Source organism: Cebidichthys violaceus, unplaced genomic scaffold, assembly GCF_023349555.1.
Source record: "Cebidichthys violaceus isolate CVI_PGR_0920_01 unplaced genomic scaffold, fCebVio1.0.p SCAF_46, whole genome shotgun sequence".
NCBI lineage: Eukaryota > Metazoa > Chordata > Actinopteri > Perciformes > Stichaeidae > Cebidichthys > Cebidichthys violaceus.
Window position 1 is genome coordinate 2,268,785 of NW_027176661.1, and position 22,399 is coordinate 2,291,183.

A 22,399-nucleotide genomic window follows, 5' to 3' on the forward strand; every position below is an offset into this window, starting at 1 on the left:
GCACAAGACGCTCCCTGCTGCAAAGCAATGCTTTAAAGTGGTGTCGAGTCTTTGGTGTCATGTTAAATGAAAACACAGTGGGAATTTCTCGTACAGTCAGAGTGACGCTTTCACACAAACACACACACACACAGTGTGTGAGAGTGGAATGAACTGGGAGAAATGCCATATATGAGCCCGTGCAGGAAACACACACGCCTTAATAATAATGCACTTTACGAGGATGTTTGATTTGGATCACAGTTCGGGGCAGGATGTTGGTTCAGAGTCTGCACGAACTTCAGCCTGTCATTGCTGTTCTTACTCCAACTTCTGTCTAGTGGACTGTATTTTACCAACCAAACAGACTGGGGTTGTGATTTTTTTGCATATGTGTATGTTTGTATCTGAAACAGAGACCCTAATGTGAACACACTGATGTAAAATCTTCAAGGATCGATTCAATTCATGTATGAAATCTGTGACATAAAAACATCTCAAAACATTTAAAATAAAATCTATCAATCTACTTTCATTTAGATTCACTTGATTCAGTTTCATTCACATTCACGGACACAGACCTGTCAACCAATCACTGTAGGGAGTCAGGTAACTGTTTTGGAGTTCTCTTAGTTAGAAGCGGTCAGGTCCATTTAGGATGATTCCATGATAAGATTGTTTGTGAATACAATGCTTATGGGGGGGGAGGGTCTATGTGAAAATCCATCATAAAATGTATTATTTCAGATTATATTGAGCTCACATGGTCCATATTACTATCTAAAGTTGTGTTTAATCAAATAACTCCTGAGTAATTAACACGGAAAAAAAATGGGACCAGGTAGTTCTATTCCAGAGTGCTGGTTGGATTTTGATCATCATGGGGAGATAGTGAAACTGCCATGTATAGCGGGAGTCAATAGGGGCTCAACAACCATTTCAATCTTTTAGCAGGTGAAATCCAGCCATTCCCACAGTGCTCCTGTGTAGCTGTCCTGGTTCCAGTTTGTCCCACAGCTGCACTGACTGCCACCTGCTGAACCACCTGGAGACCAAAGGGACGTCTGGGCTCTGGGGTGATGAATGAATCCAAGTTATTGTTAATCAATGAGCCAAAGCTGCTCCATGACCTTATGTCAGTATCAACTATTCACTAACTGTGTTCACACTAGCCGCGTTTCTGTAAATGTGCATTATGCACATTTTGAAGGATCGCATTAGAAAAGCTCAATGCGAACGGAAAAATTCAATATGAATAGCTTATTGTGTAAAAACGATTCGCTTGAGGTGCTTTTTGCTTTTGTTGCTGCATAAAACTCACGTCTGATCAGCTGTATAAGATTGCCCAAAAGGAAGAAATTCCTGAAGACCTTTTCTCTATTTTTTTCTCGCAGATGGGTTAGATGGCCAAGAGGACTCTTTTAGTTTCCAGTTAGTACTACTGGTGGATTACAGCCACGCGTAAAGCGCAGCCTTTACAGACAACTTCTGACCAAACTACTCTTTGCGTAGCCGAGTTTATTCGCTCTAAGCCAGTTGATGGAAATGAGCCTAATTCGTTAAAAGTTTGCTTCCAATGACCTTGACAATACACGACAGTAGCCAGTGAAGCATCTTAATGCTCATCTTCCAGTGTCATGTGAGTCTGAATGATGACAGCTGATAATATATATATATATATATATATATATATATATATATATATATATATATATATATATATAGAATGTATATATACTATAAAATAACTGCAAGATTGTTAGCAGCCAGGTAATGCAGTTTTTACTCGTTCCTCGTTTTCCCTTTGGTCTTGAACACACTGTAATTTCCCCATAAGGCTCTTTAAAGTTAATACCTTCAGTCAACAATAATAATTACACTTTACATGTGATGAACTGCTCATCAGTGATGTTCAAAGGTAAAAAAAATTGCGGCCTAAATGTTTCCAACAAACCACTAAAAGCCAAAACGAGACCACAGGTTACTCCAGAGAGAAATTACTGGAGCTTTTGGCACGTTAAAGCCACTCTGCGTTCTCCGTTTTCAAAAAAAACGTTTAGGAGAAGATTTATTTCTGTCTATGGTTAGAAGTTGTATGAATGTAAACTGCCTCGGGGTACCTGCCAACCTGCCGGAGAACTTCAGTGAGTCTCCGGTCCCCGAACTGCTGGAGAAAGACATAAACCACAGCTCTAGTTTCAGCTGCGGCGCAGGAAGAGGAAATAGATGCATGCTAGTATATCGTCCCAATGGAGAATCATCTTTATGAAACCCTCAGGTGGAGCAGCGCAGACAATGACTCATACAGAGAATGTTATGGAGGGCTATAGGACGCAGATAAAAGCTTCTATTTTTGGCGCATTGCTCTGAGAAAGAAATACTTCAGTTTCCAAACTACGTGAAGCACTGCGGCCCTGCAGTCCCGTTGATTAACAGCACAAGAAACACTGTGGAAAGTTACGAGACGAGTCAAGTCCCTCCTTGATCCACTGATGATGATAAGGGGTTAATCAAGAATTGTACGGCAAGTGATTAAGTGTCCATCTGGCAGTGCTCTCACAGTGCAGAGATCAGAACAGTATAACTCACATCGTCCTCATCCTCCAAACTACAGCGTGAGATCACAGTCATCATATACCGGGGGGGTATTTCTCTCCTGCTTCTTTTATCTCCCTCTACTGTCAATTAAATGGTAGTTGATGTCCTGTAGAGGAGGGGAAGAGATGGAGGAGGGGTGTACAGGTTGAGGTGCAGGCAGAGGAAGAAAAACAACCCCCCCCCCAAAAAAAAAAAAACTGCATCTAACCAGAAACTTGTTAATACCGCCTCTCGTCTCTCCTCTCCATCGCACTCTTGTTCATAATAGATCACAAAAGCGGATCGGGTCAGATAGGGGGATCAAATAGCTGCTTTGAAATGTATGGGATCCCTTACAGTCTGATTTAATGATGACATCCTCAGAGCCGGGCCAGAGGTTTTTATTCAACTCTTATAATAGGCTGCTGGTGTTGGGGGCTGATGGGTAGTCAAAAGGGAGGAACCCCGGGCAGAGTTACCCCTTTCTCCTCTCTCTCAAAAGATGTTGTAATTGAATTATAGTGCAACTGATACTTTTGAGTCAGGCCTCCCTCCCCCCCTCCCCCAAGAGTCACTTCAAAAGACACCAGCCATGGAATTTGTCTCGTTTTGTCTCTTGGCTTTGAAAGCAGATGCTAATAAGAAATGGATAAAAAGCATACTGTTCAAATTAAGAATGAAGTGAATAAATTCTGTGAAAAAAAGAGAGAGCAACTGTTAATCAGCACGTTTGCTCATTAGAAAAAAACGTATGTTTGGCATCCCAACAAACAGCAGAGCGTAATTGGTGCACAAAGAGGCCCAATCTAGAAATGATGTTTGATATTTACATTACATCAAACAACCACAGCACTGCAGGAGAGGGAGAAAGAGAGAGAGAGAGAGAGAGAGAGAGAGAGAGAGAGAGAAGGGAGGCGCAATTTGCCGTTTCAAAGTGAAAGAGGAATACTGTACTGTCTCACGACGGCATAATAACACTACAGCCCACATACAGTAAGGATCCATCTGGAGACATCTTATCCTCCTAGTAGCTGATGCTCACTTAGTCCTGTTTACAGATGAACCAAATGTATGACTCAAGTCTTGATAATAAAACGCATCAGTCCACCTACTCAAACTGCCACCACTGAGGTGAAAACAAGCAAAATATCTTACTTGAAAGGCACATGGAAACTGTCACGTTTACATTGTGCACATTGTACAATGTAAATTGTGAACTGTAAACCGAATTGCATAACATAATCGGTACATTTACCAAAGAACAGCGTGTGATGCTGTTCTTTATACGTGGCGATTAGGCTCATGATTTGACATGAGTCTGTATTTTTCAGTTCTTTGAAGTTGGTATAAAATGTATCTGGAACTGTTAGTAGGAAATAAGGTAGCCTATGGACAACTGGCAGTTTAGCTTAGCTTAGCATAAAGGCTGGACACAGCCTGGCTCTGGCCCAAGGTAGCAAAATCTGCTTAGCCTACCAGCACTTTGACAGCTCACAAATTAACGCATTATATATCTTAAGTATTAAAATTAAATCTCAATTTGAACCTTCGGAAACTAGCTGTCCAGTCCTTGTGCTAAGCTAAGCTAACTAGAGATGGTAGCATGGTAGCTTCATATTTACGTTAAAGATATGAGAGTTGTATCGATCTTGTCATCTAACTCCCAATAAGAAAGCGGATAAATATATTTCCCAAAATGTTGAACTATTCCTTAAATGTTAAATAGACTTTAGCAAGTTTTTTATTAGTCCAAATGTGATTTTGGACTAAAGACTTTGCAGTGAGCTAATATTCTTAAATATAAATACTATACAGGAGAATCATTAGCTGCAGCAGGCTTATGATTACCACATCAAAGTGTTGTACTTTGTACTTCTAACCCATTTACAAGGACCTCATTATTGTACCACAGTGCCATATTCACGCTGTGGAGCACAACGTAAACCGCAAAAAAAGCAGCTGCAATTTGACAGCACACATAAAATGAGACATGTCCATGAGTGTTGCACCAGTGCATGTTGGGAGGCTTGCCATACACGACACCAGCGCTGGGTGCGTGCTGATCATGGTTTTGACTCTCTACTCACGTTGCCTTTATTTTCAAAGAGCACACTTTTATTCAAGATAACTAATCCAGGATTAAAAAAAAGAAAAAAGAAATTAACAGGATGAAAACTAACAGGGTAACATTAGCCTGATAACATTGTGTTAGCCTGAATTAGCTTAGCCACATTTGAACCACAGGGCTGTCAGACATCCTTCATATACACGTATGTTTATCTGTTTATTACAGTATGGAAACGTGATGAGTGCCACATGTGGTTTGAACTTTACATGAGTTGCAGTCCGGAAATTAGCCTGAAAAGTGTGAGAAAATGATTTAAATCAGTGATCTGCAGAGGACAGCATCTTCTAAAGAGTGAGCTTCTTTCAACAATCCAGTTTGAAGCGGATGACAATTCCCAGATGATTTGTGAGTTTGCAGATTGGCGTGACAAGTACAGATCTCCCCACCAGTTTGTGATGATACATTTGAACAGATAGCGGACATGAAGTGTGCCCACATGGCCCAGGCCTCCTCCACCTGTAATGGAGATGTTTATAAGGGAGCGTGTGGGAGGCCGTCCTTCAGCTCTCACACCCTCAAACACTCACACACAGCCCAGCTTGCTCTTGCATTTATGCATGATCTGCACTAGTGCCGGTCCCAAGTGCACATTTCATAATTCATGCATACTGTACTGTACCGACTCAAAAATGCTACAGTATCAGCCTCCCCCACTCTGCTTCCTTTCATCAGCAAGTCGGACTGCTCCGCGTCACACTCAGATTACAGTAAACTTCCTGACCCCCACAAATGAGCATGTGGGGGAATATTTAGAAATGTTTGAAATCAACTAGAGAATATCTACAGAAACCCCGCCTCTACGGTTTTATGTCTCGAGATGGAGCAGTGCGCTCTTCTCGCTGGTAAATAAGTCAGGAATCTTCTTTTTTCACACAAATCAAGAAGAAAGCGGATCTCCTCGGGGGGATAATAAACAAAGTGTGTTACTGGGTCTGGATCGCAGTTGCATCAGTCTGATGAAGTATCAGAAGGAGCATCTGTGGCATGTTAAGCAGCCCAGAGGCCCCTATAGAGGCTTGAGGTGAATGATGAACGAATGATGTAACTGGACAACAACACGCCGGCGAGCTGCTTCATCCAACGCCATGACAGTTCATCATTACACTGTGGGTCCCTAATTACGATCACTTTTGCGGTCCGCTGTTCTTGACGCCTTACTGGGCGAAAACTGATAAATGATGCGCGAGTTCAACTATGCTTTCTGTAATGAGAATTCCAGCATGTAAACAATTACATGAATCTAAAAGCATGATTCCATTCACGAAGAGCGCTTCGGAGCAAAGGGAGTTGTGCAGGAATAATGGTCAGCAGTGAGCGACTGTTTTTTTATTAAAGTCATTACTTACTGGCGTGCTAAAGGAAATAAACAACTTATTGGTCTGGCCTTGGAAGGGTTACATTCACAAGCACAAACAGACTTATAATGGCAAATCTAGATTTTGATCTGAGATGTTACACTGATGTACAAATTGACTTGCATCCAAATTACTTTATTATGTGTCTGCTTTTACCCGTGTCCTGCTGCGTTTGCCCATATTCCTCTTTTCTTTTCATTCAGTTCTCTCTGTGGAGCTGCACATTAACACAGCAGCAAACTCTTCACAGTTGCAGAGCAGGAAATTAACTTTTTATCGAGGAATATTTTTTTCCCCTTAGCTGCTTTTAGTGAGAAAGAAAGGGCGCTTGAATCAACTTGAAGGGCACTCAGAGAGCGCAGACCTTCGCCAGAGCAGTTTCCATCAGGGGACAAATAAAGCGTGTATTCGCCGTGTAATTCAGATCTGCTTCAAAATTGTATTCTTCCTTGGCCAATGTTACACCCTTCCACTGAGTTTCATGAAAATCGGGCCAGTCAATGAAGTCTAAACTAATGTTCCCCAACTCTGTTCTTATTCTATACTTAATACCTATTGGTGTCCTAATGAAGAACGTACTGGAATCAGACAGAGTTTATTCTTCAAGCAAAGAACACAACCCGAGTCATTCTCCGGAAAGTGACTGACTTATTCTGTTCTTACATCGTCTTATATAGTGTGGCTGACATCGCCTTTGCCCTTTTAAGCTCTTCCTCTGTTTTCTTTTGATACGTCAATCTTTTTTTAATTAAACCCAGGAAATCACAGTGTGTCACTTTCCCTGTCATGTGGGTGTGAGTAATGTTTGTATGGTTTTTAATGTGAATTGCATGTACCAATTTGTCATAGTCAGCTTTATCTTTCTAGTGGGAGTTGAAAGACTTTTCCTGTGACTTGCCGCTCAGCACAGCTCGACTCTTTTTATCGTGGCGGCCTTCCCTTGCCTTTTCCATGACAGCCTTACCATACACCTGCTATGCCTCTTCAGTAGTACAGTCAAAACTAAGTCAAACAGGCTCTATGTTGACCCATTCAGACCACACTATATTCACACTAGTTCTCAATATGCGGATGTCATTCATGTGAATTTCTAACATTTAGATATATTTAAACAAATAGATATACTTGATGGTGCTATTATGATAAATCAAACTCCAGCAATACCTGCTGCTGTCCATTCTTAGAACTGTGTGCAAGACCTAAAGGCTGCTTCAATCTACATAGTTGCAGTGAGTCTCTTCTTCTACTAGTAGAGAGTAAGAGAATCTGATAAGATGCTGCAATTCCCTCATTTGAGGGGAACACCGGCAATTCTTGTCCCAACCGACGGCTAAGTTTCTTTTTGTCTGACATGTCTAAACTGTCTGAAAACTGAGTTATTTCAAAGCAGAAGTGCAGTGATATTCTCCGTTATATAACACTGAACAAGTGTACACACTTGGGATTTTTCTCCTGTGAAGCTGCACAAGTCGCTTCGGGATTCAGCGGCGAAGTTATGTTTGGGAGCTCGGTCGAGATCCCAGGAGCTTTGTGTTTTGATGTTGCAGGATTTGTGAGAAGTGGAAAAGTGGAGCAGTAAAAAAAAAATAAAAATACTATATCCGGACGCAGTAAGGTATCACAAAAATATAGTTGGCTGCATCACACTAGCATCTTCGCCTCCGACGAGCATCTTGTTTCCTGTATTTACCGTACCAAAGCGTTTTCCTCTCCGTTACCCCGAGCTCTTGTACCTGCAACCCCTGTGCTTTGACTACTGATGGAGGCCGGGGCCTCGCGCCGCCACAGCCGGCTCCAGTGCATCGAGCCAAGTGAGCCATCATTTATGTTAAAAAAATGGAGAAAGGCTCACTGTTAAATCAATACATAAACTACCCGCAGGATCCACAGTGAGGGCAGTGGAAGTGACAGGCCGCTTAACAAATGGACGGCGGCCTCCCGGAGCCCGCTGACTCAGCCGTTTCCCCCCGTGAAGGAAACAGCACTCGGTAATGCTGCCCCCCCCCCAATCAGCCAGACAGCTCGCCGTGTGTACCTTGGGACTGCTGGTCAGAGGCTCTTAAATATCGTCGAAGCACAGAGTATAATTCATAAGAGAGATAAACGCGTGTGCTGCTGCTTCCGGGAGTTCAGCCAATATTTGAATAAACCTTTGCCTCACCTTTTTGACTGTGTCGCTGTGCCCGCTGCTGTGAGAGTGTGAGATATCAAATATATATATATATATATATATATATATATATTTATTTATTTATTTTTTTAAAAGCAGCAGAAAATTATCACACGCTGCACTGTGCCATCCATCCATCAACGCTGATGAGATCATAAATCCTTCTCCTTCTCGGCCCGGACTGATTTCTTCTCTACTTCACCTAGATGGGTTTTGAAATGCATATCAACGTGTTCCCCTCTGTCTCCTCTTCTTCTTCATCATCATCACCATCATCATCTCTCCCTATGGCACCTGTTCTATCTATCATCTGGACAGCTGCTCCTCTGCACTTTCAATTCCTCTCCCGTGTGCTGCGTTTGACCTCCTGACCCGCTCCCCTTGAAAAATCTTACGGCCAGGTATTTGTGCCAAAATCTGCAGACGCTAGAGTGAGACTGGATTGCCTTGAAAAGGACACGCCCTTCCTCAAGGCAGTTAAGGCGGTTCCCAGAATTTTCAATTTTTTAATCATGTGGAGAGAAAAAAGCCTTTAGCGGGAGGCTGTAGTTTGGGCAGTACAGTCATCACTGAAGGAAGTGTCCTTGTGCAAGATGGTGACCCCCATACTGCTCCCGTTATGTGTGTCTGTTTTGAACAAATGGGTTATTTAAAAAATGAAAGAGATGAGACGAGCCCTCTACTGCAACCCAAAATATTGCCATCGATGGCAACAATGACATGTGCGTAGCTGAGTTTAAAGGGCCCTGCTTGATTTTGCATGCTTCCCATTCCAATGTGTAACTCAGGCGCTGTGAGTATTTGTGACACGATGTCGGAGATCTGACTGTGAATTGTGTCTGTATCGTGACGTTGCTGTGAGCCAACAACAAGTTCCAGTCTCTTAAAACTGAATCGAATGGACTACAGTCACTGCCAGCCGTTCTCCAAAGCCTTTTAACTTGATTTCCTTCCCTCCAGAGAGTCATGCTTTGAATCCTTCTTCAAGACAGCACTAGATTTGGAACTTCCCTGTGATGGACAAGTAAACCTGATTTGAGAGCGAGATTACAAAAAAAGGATTAAAATGTGGTTAAAAAAAAAAAAAAGAGCTTCTGACACAGCGGCCGACTCTGATGTTCTGATGTCTTGGATGTCAGAGTAACCTTGAAGGTATCATCATGGAGAGCTTTGAGAACAGTCTCTGCTTGTAACTGTATTCCCACATAATAACGTCATCTCCTCTAACTAGAAGTACCGCCTTAGTGTTCTATGCCAACAAGTCAAGTTACAGTGTATTATCATAATAAGCATAAGAATTCTTATGGCCCAGAACTTATCACTTCATGCTCAAGTCCAAGTAGATGCCAAATTTGAAGAAATTCCCTCGAGGTGTTCCGGAGATATTGCGTTCACGAGAATGGGATGGACGGACGGGCGCACGGACAACCTGAAATTCCCAATGGTGGATTACCTTTCTAAAGCATGTCTCTGTATGTTGAATTTAATTGTGTGCCAACATCAATTGAGACCAGTAGCTGCTTGGATGGTAAAAATAAATCTGTATGACATTTTAAAACTCATGGTGCACTTTCAAAAAGGATGAGCAGTTATGTATGTAGTTTGCACCATTTGTAGTTAACGGTGTAATGAATGCAGAGCCACTAGTATAGTCCTTTGTTGAAAACAAATTACTGCTCATGCAAACAGCAAAAAATAAATACCAGCCTGACGTATCAGCGCACCATTATAACGCTCTAACCCATTCCAACAGTTATTGTAGTCAAATTGCATTATGTAGCCGTAAACATACTGGAGGTTTAGAATGGTTTATAGTTGAAACAAGAGAAAATGCAAATTGTGACTGGTGAGGTAGTAAAAACAAGAATCAGGATGCCATCCGAATGGCCCATTCATCCCCAAATCTATCAGAGCAAAGCGCTCCTCTGTACACACACGGCCGACCATTAATTCTGTCACCAGTCAGACGGCGGCCTTGGAGTAAACATGCACAGTATGATAATAAGTCAGCACACCACGCGATTCACGCGGGACTTGCTGTCAAAAGGACCAAACATCTATCTCTTATTCCACGGCTTCTCCTGCGCCACACTGAAGTTTTTGCAATGAGTCTATTTATGTACCTGGTATAAGTCAAGGTGAACAGACAAGCAAGCACAAAACACTTTGAATTACATGAGGACCGAGCCGAGGATGCGTTTGTCTCCTTAGGGCAGCGGTTACTGTATAAGCTTTACCACCAGCAGGGTGGGGGGGTGATGTGTAGCTCTACTCTAAACCAGCCACCTGAAGAAAACAACCCGGCGGGAGAGGATGGTAGTAAAACACGACTCTTGACCCCCCACCGTTTTCTCCACTCATATGCGCTGCACCCTCTGCTCTTTTCTCCCGCTCTCTGTTCACGGGCAAGTGAGCGGACAACAAGAGGCCAGGTCTCCCCTGACTAAAGGTCAGGGGGAAGCCGAGCAAGGGGGGGGGGGGTATGGGAATGTACTGGAGGCGGTGGCGTTACAGGTGGAATTGGTTTTTATGATATCGGCTGAGAGGAAGCTCAGTTTATCGCAGAGTGCGATGGAGGCTGCTTTGTGCTCGTGCACGGGGGCGGTGTGCTGGTTTTGAGAGGATACAGCCTTGTTTGAGCATTGATAATGTGCCGCTTATGGAGAGGTAACAAAGGACTTTTTTATTAAATCAACTCACTGAGTCTACTTCTTTCTCTTCTGTTCTAATGTCCCTCTGCAATCCCTCCCTGAACCCCTAATTACTGCATCAGCGCTGACATGGACAGCTACTGTACAACGTCTCTTTTGATCACACTCTGATGGGTGAGAGAATTTGTGTGTGTGTAAAGAGGCAGAGTGATGCATTTGCATCACTCTGCCTCTTTTCATCCCACTGTGCAAAAGTGGTACGTGTGTGTTTGTGTGTGTGTTATCATAAATGCGTGTGTAGTGAACGTGTCTCAGTGTAAAGCACTGTACACGACGCTCCAAACAGAATGAGGTCAGCGAGAAAAAGCAGCCAGACGAGTCCGCCTTTTGTCTCTCGTGCAAGTGGACTCCCCACTGGTGGGTGGGGGAAGCAGGAATACAACATGCGCATTAGAAATCATAACATCATCTATAACAGGCAGACACACTTCCACACAAATAATGGCTTTCACCAGAGAGAGAGAGAGAGAGAGAGAGAGAGAGAGAGAGAGAGAGAGAGAGAGAGAAGCAGTAAATCTGAAGGAGCAGCTCCAGCCTGCATCAAGGACGAAATGACGGCTTTCTGTTCACTGGAGGTTTCACAGCCCTCTGCTAGTCCGTTGAGCTGGCGTATTTATCAGCAAGTGGCAAGGAATGCATTGACTCCCTTGGGAATGTGTGTGTGTGTGTGTGTGTGTGTGTGTCGTAGGACCTTCTGGCCCCCGTGGCCAGCTAAGAGCGCAGACCCTTCAGTTCTCTCTCATGTTGTTCAGACAGAGAGAGGCCAGACCTTGTCCATCATTCTGTTATTAGGCAGCACTCTGGCGAGTCTCTGCCTGAACCTGCTGTCCGCCAAGTGCAGGCCGCCGTGTTCTGCTTGGGAGGGCACATGTCACATGAGGTTCTAGAGGAATATTCATCAGCAGTGCGTTCCCTCTTTTCAGGGTATCCGCAACAACTTGTCTCCTCTCGGCACGGCCTATTTGAGTGTAGGGCTCCAGCAAACTATAATTTTTTTATTAAGAAATGTGACGATTTAGGCAACTTCTTGAAATGACTTGTTTTGTCCGACCAACAAGTCCAAGACCCAAACATATTTTCTGGACTATCATAAAAGAAAACCAGAAAGTATTCTAATTGGAGAATCATTTTATTCTCATCACAATTAATCAGTTATTGGTAAAATAGTTAATTTTCTGTCGATGTACTAATTGACGAATCGTTGCAGCGCTTAGACAGTCAGTAAAGGAGAGCATGTTTTGAGTTAATGAGTCTGACTTGAATCACTGTCAGTAAAATGTGAACATAATGTTTTCCAATCTATTTGGTAAGCAATTCAATGTAGCTCCTTCAAAATATGTAAAGTAATGTTGTTGACTTTCTTGACTACTGTTGGATGACTTCAAAAGGCTGAGAGGACGTCAAACTACATTATTTTAAGGTACTGTGTGATGAGGGATCTGGTAAACTCACTTCTTTCTATTTTCATTTTCAGACTTGTAGTCTTCAGGCCACACCGAAGCTGAATTTATCAGATTTCATTCAGCTCCCTCTGGAGCCACAAAAGGCTTCATACTACTTTTTCCCCCACATATGCAGTAATACTCCCCAAGACCTATAAACAGACTTTGAAGTAAAATCGGTGGAGTTCCCCTTTAGGGGACTCTACAAAAAATGAGTGGGCTGGTGAGGTATGTTTCAAGCCCCCCCCCCCCCAGGTTATTACTGTTTTCTTTGAACCCTCCTCTTGACTTACAAGAAGAAAAAAAACTTGCATCACCCTTCACACAATAGATTAAATAATACAACAGTGTGTTAATCATGTAACTGAAAACACCTGTGTGGGTGCTCAGAGACTTTAAGGGGTGATTTCAGCTTCATTGGACTTCAGTGACATCGTTTAAGTAAAGGTGACCTAAGAAAGTAGGAGTGCACAAAAAGATACCAAATTAAAGTAAGTTGCGTAAAGGTCCGTTACCTACGTTACACTGCAACACAAGCATTGAATATGGTTACTTAATATATACTACTTGTAGAATATTTCTCTAGCTAAAGAAGTGTAAAAACAACATCCTGGCTTTCAAATCATTTTACTATTTACAACAAATTGAAATAGATTTTCATGTGAATGAACATCCTTTCTCCTGTTAAAACTATTGACATTAATGAAAGAGGGCCGAGACCAATGCTGAGCAGCAGCAAGACAAAAGAAGTGATTTCCATTAAATGAGTTATCCATCTACTTAAAACTAGCTGTGGCTCACTGGGTGGTGAAATGACATTTAAGAGCGTCTAGCAGGGTTTATGCACCAGTAAGTGTTCGTCATAGGTAGCTGGCAATTAGGCCCGGTGAAACATCTCCGCTAACGTCTGTAATTCATCTTCTTGGCGCGCGAGGGAGGACAACACGGGGCGATTGTTTTGTCTCGCTCGTGTCAGAGGATTTTAGCGGAAGCCAATCACATCCCCTTTTTTTTTTTTTTTTTTTTTTGCAGCCTCTTCCGGCTGCCATTTTCAGTGCCGGTGGACAAAAGATGTGGAGGAACTCAGATGTTTTTCCAATCAGCGTTCCTGGAGCTCGGCCACGACTTGTTTGGGCTTACAAGACAACCTTGACATTCAGCGGACGACGTACTGCGTGAGAAGCCCGAAGCACGTGGCACCACAGAGGCAGCAAACGCCTCCTCCTGTTTACGTACACACACACACACACACACACACACACACACACACACACACACACACACACACACACACACTCTGCTGTTGACTGGTCACCACAGAGGCCAAGTTAATCCAACTCCAGTGTTTAGCGCTGCGAAGCAGTTGGAAGCACATAAGCTGTTAACAAGTTAAGGTGAAAATGTTTTCTGGCAGGCCGACCTCCTCCTCCTCCTCCTTCTCCTTCACACTTTACCTAGCAGCAGCTCTTCCACTGACACGTTCGACCGGGCAACTTTCACACTTGCGCTCGCGCGCAGGTGTGTGCTCATGCGCGCATGTACACAAACACGCTCGTGCACCACCGCTACACTCTGCATCCAGCCTGACGGAAAACATCAGGCGACCAAGCAGAAACACGCAGAAGTAACACAAGGAATAATTTATGCAGAATAGACTGTTTTCAAATGCTTTGCCGTGACAAGAAGCTGAATGGGTGCTGCGATGATAAACGCTTTTCATGGATCATGGGTTAAGTTACGGTACAGACCATTTTCCAACTCGTAAATAGCGTTCATGGTAACATCCAAGTCCTGATTACGGCTGAATATATCTGAAAGTTCAGAAGTTTCGTCTTAAAGGTGCGGTGTGTAGGATTTGGCGTCATCTAGCGGTGAGGTTACAGATTGCAACCGACTGAAACTTCTCCTGTGTAGGAGAACTATGGCGGCCGACGCGAAAATGCAAATGGCCCCATTTAGAACCAGTGTTGTAGAAACTCTGTATGAAGATAAATGGCTTATTCTAAGGTAACGAAAACACATATTCATATTTTCAGGTGATTATCCACTTAATAAAACATACTTAATATTATCATATTGCACTTGTACCAATAGATAAAACAACAAGTCCCACCACCCTTCACCCTCCACACACACCTATCAACAAACTTTGTCAAGAGAAGAAAATAAGGAAAAGATAAGGAAATAAATGAATAAATTAACAAAAGTGACTTCAGAAACCAAACTGCAATCATGAGTCGTCAGGTGACGTACATTCTCGTCAGTAGTTTTTAATGCAGCAACAAATTGATCAAATCCCAAACCGCAATTAAAATCCCTGTTTATAATGTATATAGTTTATCCACTTAGAACTGAACTGAATAAATCGGCCACATTGTCACCGATACCTGACCCAGATATTTGAGTCAGGATCAGCCCGATATCTGATATCGGTACATCCCAACATTGTCTCACGTCGTGAAAGTGGGAATCTTTGCCATCTCGACCGTCCTTCACACAATGCGACATAAGCCTGTGTTCGTTTGCCGACCTCTTTTACATCTGAAAGGGGTGTGTGTGTGTGTGTGTGTGTGTGTGTGTGTGTGTGTGTGTGTGTGTGTGTGTGTGTGTGTGTGTGTGTGTGTAAATGGATGCAGCGGTACTCTGCCAGCCTGGCAACGGCCAACACAGCACTGGGCTCCTGACCGCCAGCAGCACTGGACGACAGCATGGCCCAAGCAAAAAGCTTTTTGACAGGAGCCCAGAGAAACTACGGCTCAAGTAGGCCAGCCTTTCAGGGAGCCTCCTCCTCCTCCTCCTCTTCCTCCTGCCCCTGTCCTGTCCTCGTCCTCCTCTGGTTCACTCGCACAGCATCCTGCCGGGCTCAGCTTGCCTTTCCAGCAGAGTGAGCCAAGAGTACACTCTCCCACTCTGACTGAGGCCACGGAGCTCAATAGTTGTCTTCTTTGAACACAGACACAGAGCGGGAATAATGGCTGCTGAGGCGTGTGTGTGTGTGTGTGTGTGTGTGTGTGTGTGTGTGTGTGTGTGTGTGTACAATCTTGTCGTGCAGGTTCATGTCTCTACATGCAAATTTGTTGTTGACATGTCGGAAAATGGAGGGCGTCAGCACCACGACACGCACATCAGTGAGGAGTGGTGGAGTAATAAAGTGGCTCTGATGAAAACCTAATGGCCCTTTCACCTTTATTAACAGCTGTGCGAGCCGGATTGTGCGCTCGGGTTCAACCGCCAGCAACCCCCCCCCCCCCCCCCCCCCCCCGGCGCTCACTAACGAACTGGGGAAGAGACTCCCCCGACTACCGGCTAACTGGCACAAAATGAGTGCCGGCTTTAAGCTACGCGAGGCTTCAACACCCTCCGGCTCAGCGGAGGACGCCGATGTCGTCGATGACACACCAACCTGCTCCGTATTCGCTCACTCGCGCTACAATCACACTGGCAGCCACTTATTAATATCTCCCTTTCAAATGCTAATTCCCCTTCATGCATAAATCATAACTCCAGAGGTGGCTGGTATAGCGTAGCAGTATTTTTAGGTGTGTGCAAGGCTGGCAGTCCAAACCTGCCTGTAGAAATGAATGGGACGCATCCCACACATCCTGCATGAACAACAGTAAGCGTCCCAGAAACTCCTAACTTGTTTTTTGCTCCAACAAGCAAAACAACTCTATATCTCCCAGAGCCTCTGCATCAGGCTGCAACGTCCACAAACTTCCCCGAAGTCAAGATCCACATCGGCCCGCCGTCGTGACTGAACGTTCACCCTTAAATGCTCCCATTCGTGAGGCCGTTTGTTGCAGGATAGAATTGCACGGCTTGTTTCGCACCACGGGGTGGAGAGATTCGCACTTCAGCTCACCGGGGCTTAGTTTGACCAAGAGGGGTCAGTGACCCCTGACATTGAGGTGAACACTGTGGGCTTCCCAAAACATCTGGAAAATCAAATGAAACCACTGTGGATGCATGGGATAACATGGATATTGTGATATTTACATCATAACAACTATTTGAAGTTGAACTTTTAATGATAAATGACTTGTTAGGGATGCAAAAATCAACAGGTTTGATTAAATTTCTTCTTTAATCAGGTGTAATTGTGTTTGATTCAGGGGCAGCAATGACACTTGAATATGATTTTGAAGGATGGGTGATTTTCTCAGATTGATTCATCTTTGCTCCTCAAAGACTTTGCTCCTCACTCGTTCTCGCAGTGTCCCCTTCTTCCCCCCCACTTGATGCCACACACTCTCATCCATTCATGGTCACCTACCTGCCAGGAGCTGGAGGGGATCTCTGCGAATTTGCCCAGTCCCCCGAAGGTGTAGCAGCGGTACATGTGATCCAGAGACTCCGAGCAGTGCCACAGCAAGCCGAAGCTCACGGAGTCCTTGTTGTTGTGGTGGTGCTGGTGGTGATGGTTGTGTTGGTGGTTGTTGTTGTTCCTCAGCTGGTCCTTAACAATCCAGGCAGGGGATATGAAGCTGAAACTGCACACGGCGACCAGAGCGGAGGAGAGGAGCACCCAGAAGCAGCCCACGCAGCTGAACATGGTGGCAGCTTGGGGCAGAAAGCCCGGAGACAGACCCAGATCGATCCCGAACCCGGCTTCTTCTTCTTTCTTCTCCCGGCCCAGGAGCGAATGCATTTGGAGCGCAACGCCTTCAAGAGCAGGACTTCAACTTCAGCCCCTGAGCAGCACTACATAAGCAAAGAAATCACTGGACATCCGCAGCGGCGTGTGAGTGTGTGAGTGTGTGTGTGTGTGTGTGTGTGTCCAGAACATCTGGTCTGGACCACTAATGAAACGTCCAGAGCACATCAGCAGGAGGAGTGGTGGCGAGGAGTGGTGGCGATACAAGTCAAGTCATCCGCGTCTCCACTCAGCCTGGATAGAAAAAAGACCAAACCTGAAGCACACACACACACGCGCGCGCGAGATTGTTGTCACACCCAAAACTGTATGCGCAGTTGTCATACCGGTGCAGGTGGAGAAGCAGTTCAATTAACCCCCCCCCCCCCCCCCCCACGGACACGAACATGTCCCGGAGCCGCAGGTCTCCTCAGTGTGAGCGGTACTTGTGCTGCTCTGCCTCAAGACGGACAACGGCGCACTTTGCGTTTCAGAAGAGTGCGTCTGGACAACGTCAAGCTCACGAAAGTTAAAATGACTACTTCCGGGTGGTATTTTCAAAGTAAAATTCAGAGCGAAGACGCGCACCAAGGTTTGAGGCAGTGCTCTACCATAGAGCCCTTACAACAAAAACGAGGACTACATTTATAAAATTACAACTAAAAGGCCACTACACCGGTTTTTACAAATAACTGTTAGTTAACTCGCCATGACGAGGAGGCTACTTCTCAGTCCTAATCTGTGAAACAATGTGTTCTGTTGATCTGAAGGAGCTTTTTAAAAGTCTGACAAAATACTTCTGAGGATGTAATCATTTGATGCACTAAATTATGCTATATTGGTTGCATTGTGGGAAGTGTAGGATCCAGCTGTTTTCCGGAGCTTGACCACCACATTTATTTTTCTCAGTCTATTTAAAATGGTGTTTTCTTATGAGTATGTTGTGGTCTTATTGTGTGCGTTATTCTATTGTTGTCACTGTGGACTTTTATTTTGTCCCCATGTCATGGAGCACTTTGACCAAAGACATTTCCCTGTCTGAGATAATAAAGTTGATCAATCTGAAAAGTTAGGTCAAGCCGTTTAAATTCTAACCATTCCATTTGAATGTCTCTCGTGAGTCCTCCAACTTCATTGACTTGCTATACTAAATCGCTGGATGTATGTTATCTATGTCTCTTTTAGGCCACACGTTTCTTTCTCAATGTATCTTGGAGATGGACATACTACGTACTCGATCAACAGTGACAACAAAAACAAGTTGCACTTTTGTAAAAGTAGATGTAAACGTTTTCTGGTAGATAACGTTGATTGGCAGGAATTGTTTACTACTCGGGGTCTGTGGCAGGAAAGCCGTTAAGAACAAAATGTACTTTTATTCTGAAGGCAAATACTCACTTTTCCGGTGTTTTGCACATCTCTTCTTGAACCTGACAGATTAGGCGTCTAGTCGCAGGTACTTGTCCAAATGCACCTTGCACTCATGATGCGCATTGATACGGCGTTCATTAAGAGCGTGGGAGACACCGTTTTAATAAAAACAGAAAAATAACTTTTTCACTTAACGGTTATTTAATCTGAATGAATTCAATACTCGGCAAAACAGATACTTCTCAGCATCGACATGTACAGAAGAAGTGATTACTGTTTTCATTGTTGCGCTGTCTGGGTCAGTCACTTATTGTAACAGCATCTCAGCCAATCAGCGCTCAGGATGGGGATTGCCCGTTTGTATTGAGGTGGGCGTTGCCCCTGCACGTGCAGGTAGCCTTCAGTTTAGAGCTCGTGGGGCTTCAAGCGACATTAACTATACGCGGTGACAGATCACATTGTTATTGTGCTATTTGTGTGTAAACACCAATTAGCAGCAAGCTAATTTTAGCTTTAAAACACAATGTTATCGAATTTAATTATTTTTTGAACAATGTTTGGGTCCTTGCAAAGCTGATATTTCTGCACTTTCATTATATTTCACAGTAAAACGAAACTACATTTAAAATGCGTTCTACTGTACTGACGGTGACTTCTGTGCACTTTGGGATGAACTGTACTTTACAATTTGTAGATTTTTCTGGAACATTATAAGATAAGCAGCCTTATCGAAAAAGTAGACATACTTATGTCAGAAATAATGTTCCGTGTCATCACTTTTTTTTCCTTTTCCTGTTTTACCCCAACATTACAATGCAGCCAACACTGCCCCCAGCTGGTCCGAGGTGATAATAGTTCACCCTTAAGCTGTTGTCACTTCTCCCACAATTCAACTGTTCTGAAAATTATTTTTTTTATAACAATTTCCCTGTAAACATAAGACTGTATCAAAATAACCAAATTAGTGGTCAGTAACCTCATAAATATACAGACACTGAAATAGAACAAAAAAAGAAGACAGACAAACATTTCATAATATATGTATTTAAATCAAACACAATTTAAATATATTATAGATTAAGTACACATACATACATGTCAGAAAACATTAGTGGTACATAGCACCAAGAGTCTTTTCTGGTTCTTTTCCACGTCTTGGTAAAGCTCTAAAGAAATAATACATTTTTAAAAATGGTTTTATTCACTGAGCACACTTTCCAGTTGAACAGTCCGGTCATCACTGACGTTTGTTTCAGAGATGCATTAAAAAAAAAAAACAGCGACCACTATAAAAAACATTAATATATGGGGTAAACCAGAAATCTACATTTAGCACATTGGAGTTGGGAGTTTTCCGACACAACTGGAGCACTTCAGTTCATATGGGGAGTATTTCTTCTTCTACGCTCTGTAAAAGGTGCAGGGAGGTTCAAATAGGAGGCCAGCCAGTCCGAGGACTGAGTTGTCTCTTCTTCCGTTTCATTGTCACATTTCCAAAAATCATCAACAGTACGGAAAATAAACAGCCAAGGGTTAGGGCAGCTCACGTCAGTGAACAGCGGGCAACACTACTCCGGGCGGGCTGAGGGAAGAAGCGTGAGCCAAAAACTGTGCAACGCTGACATTCATCCGCTTGGGCCATACGTGGCTGACCCTAACTAAAGAACTTCATCTTAAAAAAAAAACAAGGAATGGTTTTAAAAGGAGGTTTGTCATGAGGGAGCGAGGGTGATGCAGTCTTTGTCACATCCTCCGTAGGTCCACTCCACACCGACGTGCTGCTTCTTCCAGTGTGTGCCGTAACGCTTCCTCTCTTCAGGAGTGACTTCCTCTCGTCTGATCTGCTTTACCTTTGGTCGACTACACGTGTACCTTTGTAGTGTTATGGAGTTGGAAGATTGGAATGATGGAGTACTTTTCACCCCCATTAGTCCAAAGCGTGAACAACCACGGGGGAGGGGGGGGGGATAAAATGCCTTGTTCGTTCTCAGAGCGATGCAGGTCCATTGTGGGGTGAACCCTGTTGTACAGTTTGTCAGGGGCTGGGCCAGCGTCCACGGGGAGCGACAGTCCTCCGGTTCCTCAGCTGGGTCATAACTGCAGACGGACAAAAAGAGAACACTCAGCAAAAAGAGAACACTCAGAGCAGCTCTGCAGTCGCTCCGCTCATCGCCGCCCAGGAAAGAAGCTATCGAGGGAAGTTCTGTACCTTGGTGGCCTTGCCGGGGCTGTCGTGATTTGACTGGTGGACGACGTCGTTGACAATCATCTTGGCTATCTGCCACGCCATCTCCTCCTGGGCCTTGATGCCGAGAGAAACGGCACAAAAAAACCCAAACAACAACACCGTTAACCACAGACTTTTACTGAAACCATAACGACGTGGGCTGAAGTCAATTTGAATGCATGCCACAGAGAGCCTCTCTACGCGCCTCAGACCACTGAATCATTCATGAATATCTTGTGGACTCACCTCGTCTGAGTTGCCTTGCACCCATTTCTTCATGGCTTGAGAAAACATGGAACCTAAATGAGAGGAGAGAGAAGGCTGAGTGAGACAAAGGGGGACCGCATCGGTGAGCACGTAAACTTCAGGATCTTAATCGGAGCAAAGAAACTGAACAAAGTCAAGGTGAGCGACTCCTGAGACGCTGAAGCATTCGGTGCTTTGGCCTACTTATTCTGGAGCCAAATGTCTGGTACTCTGTTCTAGACTTGGACATAATAAATAAAGATTTTGTGTGTTGTTGCATCATAAGAGTAGTGGAGGGTGGGTTGTTCTTAAATAATTCAGAAGGTTGCAGGGAGAATGGGAGCTGACACAAACAAGGTTTATATTCACGGCCGGAGAGTTGATGTTTTTCACTGCGAGGAGCAATGAGATAAAGTCTGACAGGAGTGAGGGGCAAAGACTCAGAGAGGATAATGAGACAGAGAGAATATAACTGGTAGAGGAGAGAGAGACAAGTGTGAGCCCATCTTGCCTTTGGATTTCTTCACGTCTGGCTCTGGCTCGGCCTCCCTGATAAACTGGCCCATCTCATTCACCTTCCCGAACGTCATCCTTCTGAGCGGACAGAGGAGAGGGATGAAGACAGACTTTCACTTTTCAAGATCTTGCTCTCGAATCATTTTGTACAGGATATTTCAAAACACTTTAAGAGGGAGTCAATAAAAACGAAATAGATTACAGGCATTAGAGGTGAACGGCAGCAAGGAGAGAACCAAAAAAGTAAAAAACAACAAGGAACTTGACCAAGATACAGCAATTATTTGCACAATTAAAGAGATGATTTTAAACAGATTTAGCCGGGTTGAATCCGAAATTGTAGCTTAACCCATCCGATAAGTTCACCACACAAAACTCACCCAGCGTAGGGTCTCTGGTACAAGGACTCGGGGTCCAGGCTGGCCACGTCCACCGTGATCGCCTCGTCGAAGTTCTTCAGGATCTTGATCGCTGCCCTTTTGGCCCCTTGCTGTAGAGCAAAGAAACCACGAACTGAATGTTTGGCAGCATTACAGGGAACATCACTTTTTTGTTGTTATTGTCGTCTAAAACGACGACAGGTACGACCACAACCTTTCTGCATTAACAGAAATATCTCATGCAACGGAGGCGGAGCGGGTCTAAATGTCAGCAGACAAGAGGAGCACCCCCACAGGGCTGAAGATGTGGGTTAAAGTCTTGGGGGGGGGGGGGTCACCTGAGTCTGAGAGGCGTCACCGACATTTGAACTCGAGCGTTCGCCGTCTGCCGGCCCGCCCTGACCTGCAGCGCTGACATTCACAAACTCGTCCGCCCGCACTGAGTTGATGAGGTCACTCAGGTATTTGTAGTAAAGGTTGCTCGACAGGAAGCCCGGCATGTAGACCTGAACAAAGGCAACACAACGCTCTCTGTTAAGAGAATAATGAGCTGCGGGATGTATTTCTGGGCACAAGTTACAAAGGTCTGTTTCTGACCTTCGAGCGCTCACAACAGTGTTCAGCTTGCATCTCATTAGCATGAGGCACATTTGTCAGCAGTATA

General features: G+C 44.2%; 2 protein-coding genes across 2 annotated transcripts in view; both read right to left on the reverse strand.

Moving 5' to 3' along the window:
- Nucleotides 1–17,367, reverse strand: part of LOC137886877 (LHFPL tetraspan subfamily member 7 protein) — a 101,775-nt gene extending 84,408 nt beyond the window's left edge. Inside the window, exon 1 of the mRNA XM_068729545.1 lies at nt 16,636–17,367. Within this exon, the coding sequence (XP_068585646.1) occupies nt 16,636–17,010 (375 nt within the window). The 5' untranslated portion in view covers nt 17,011–17,367. The remainder of the gene's footprint in view (nt 1–16,635) is intronic.
- Nucleotides 17,368–19,390: 2,023 nt separating this feature from the next.
- On the reverse strand, nt 19,391–22,393 carry LOC137886818 (A-kinase anchor protein 10, mitochondrial-like). The gene is made up of 6 exons (XM_068729460.1): nt 22,074–22,393; nt 21,736–21,845; nt 21,351–21,433; nt 20,840–20,892; nt 20,576–20,668; nt 19,391–20,463 (listed from the first exon to the last, which is right to left on the reverse strand). Exons 1-6 carry the CDS (start codon nt 22,383–22,385, stop codon nt 20,458–20,460), a joined length of 657 nt encoding a protein of 218 aa, XP_068585561.1. The 5' UTR covers nt 22,386–22,393; the 3' UTR covers nt 19,391–20,457.
- Nucleotides 22,394–22,399: the final 6 nt, after the last annotated feature.

What these genes read in the sequence shown, in the direction of transcription:
- LOC137886818 (XM_068729460.1), bottom strand. Translation starts at nt 22,385, where the DNA reads ATGTGCCTCATGCTAATGAGATGCAAGCTGAACACTGTTGTGAGCGCT. An exon ending in GTGACGCCTCTCAGACTCAG is followed by an intron (nt 21,846 to 22,073) that starts GTGACCCCCCCC and finishes TTTGCTCTACAG; the next exon opens with CAAGGGGCCAAAAGGGCAGC. An exon ending in TACCAGAGACCCTACGCTGG is followed by an intron (nt 21,434 to 21,735) that starts GTGAGTTTTGTG and finishes CTGTCCGCTCAG; the next exon opens with AAGGATGACGTTCGGGAAGG.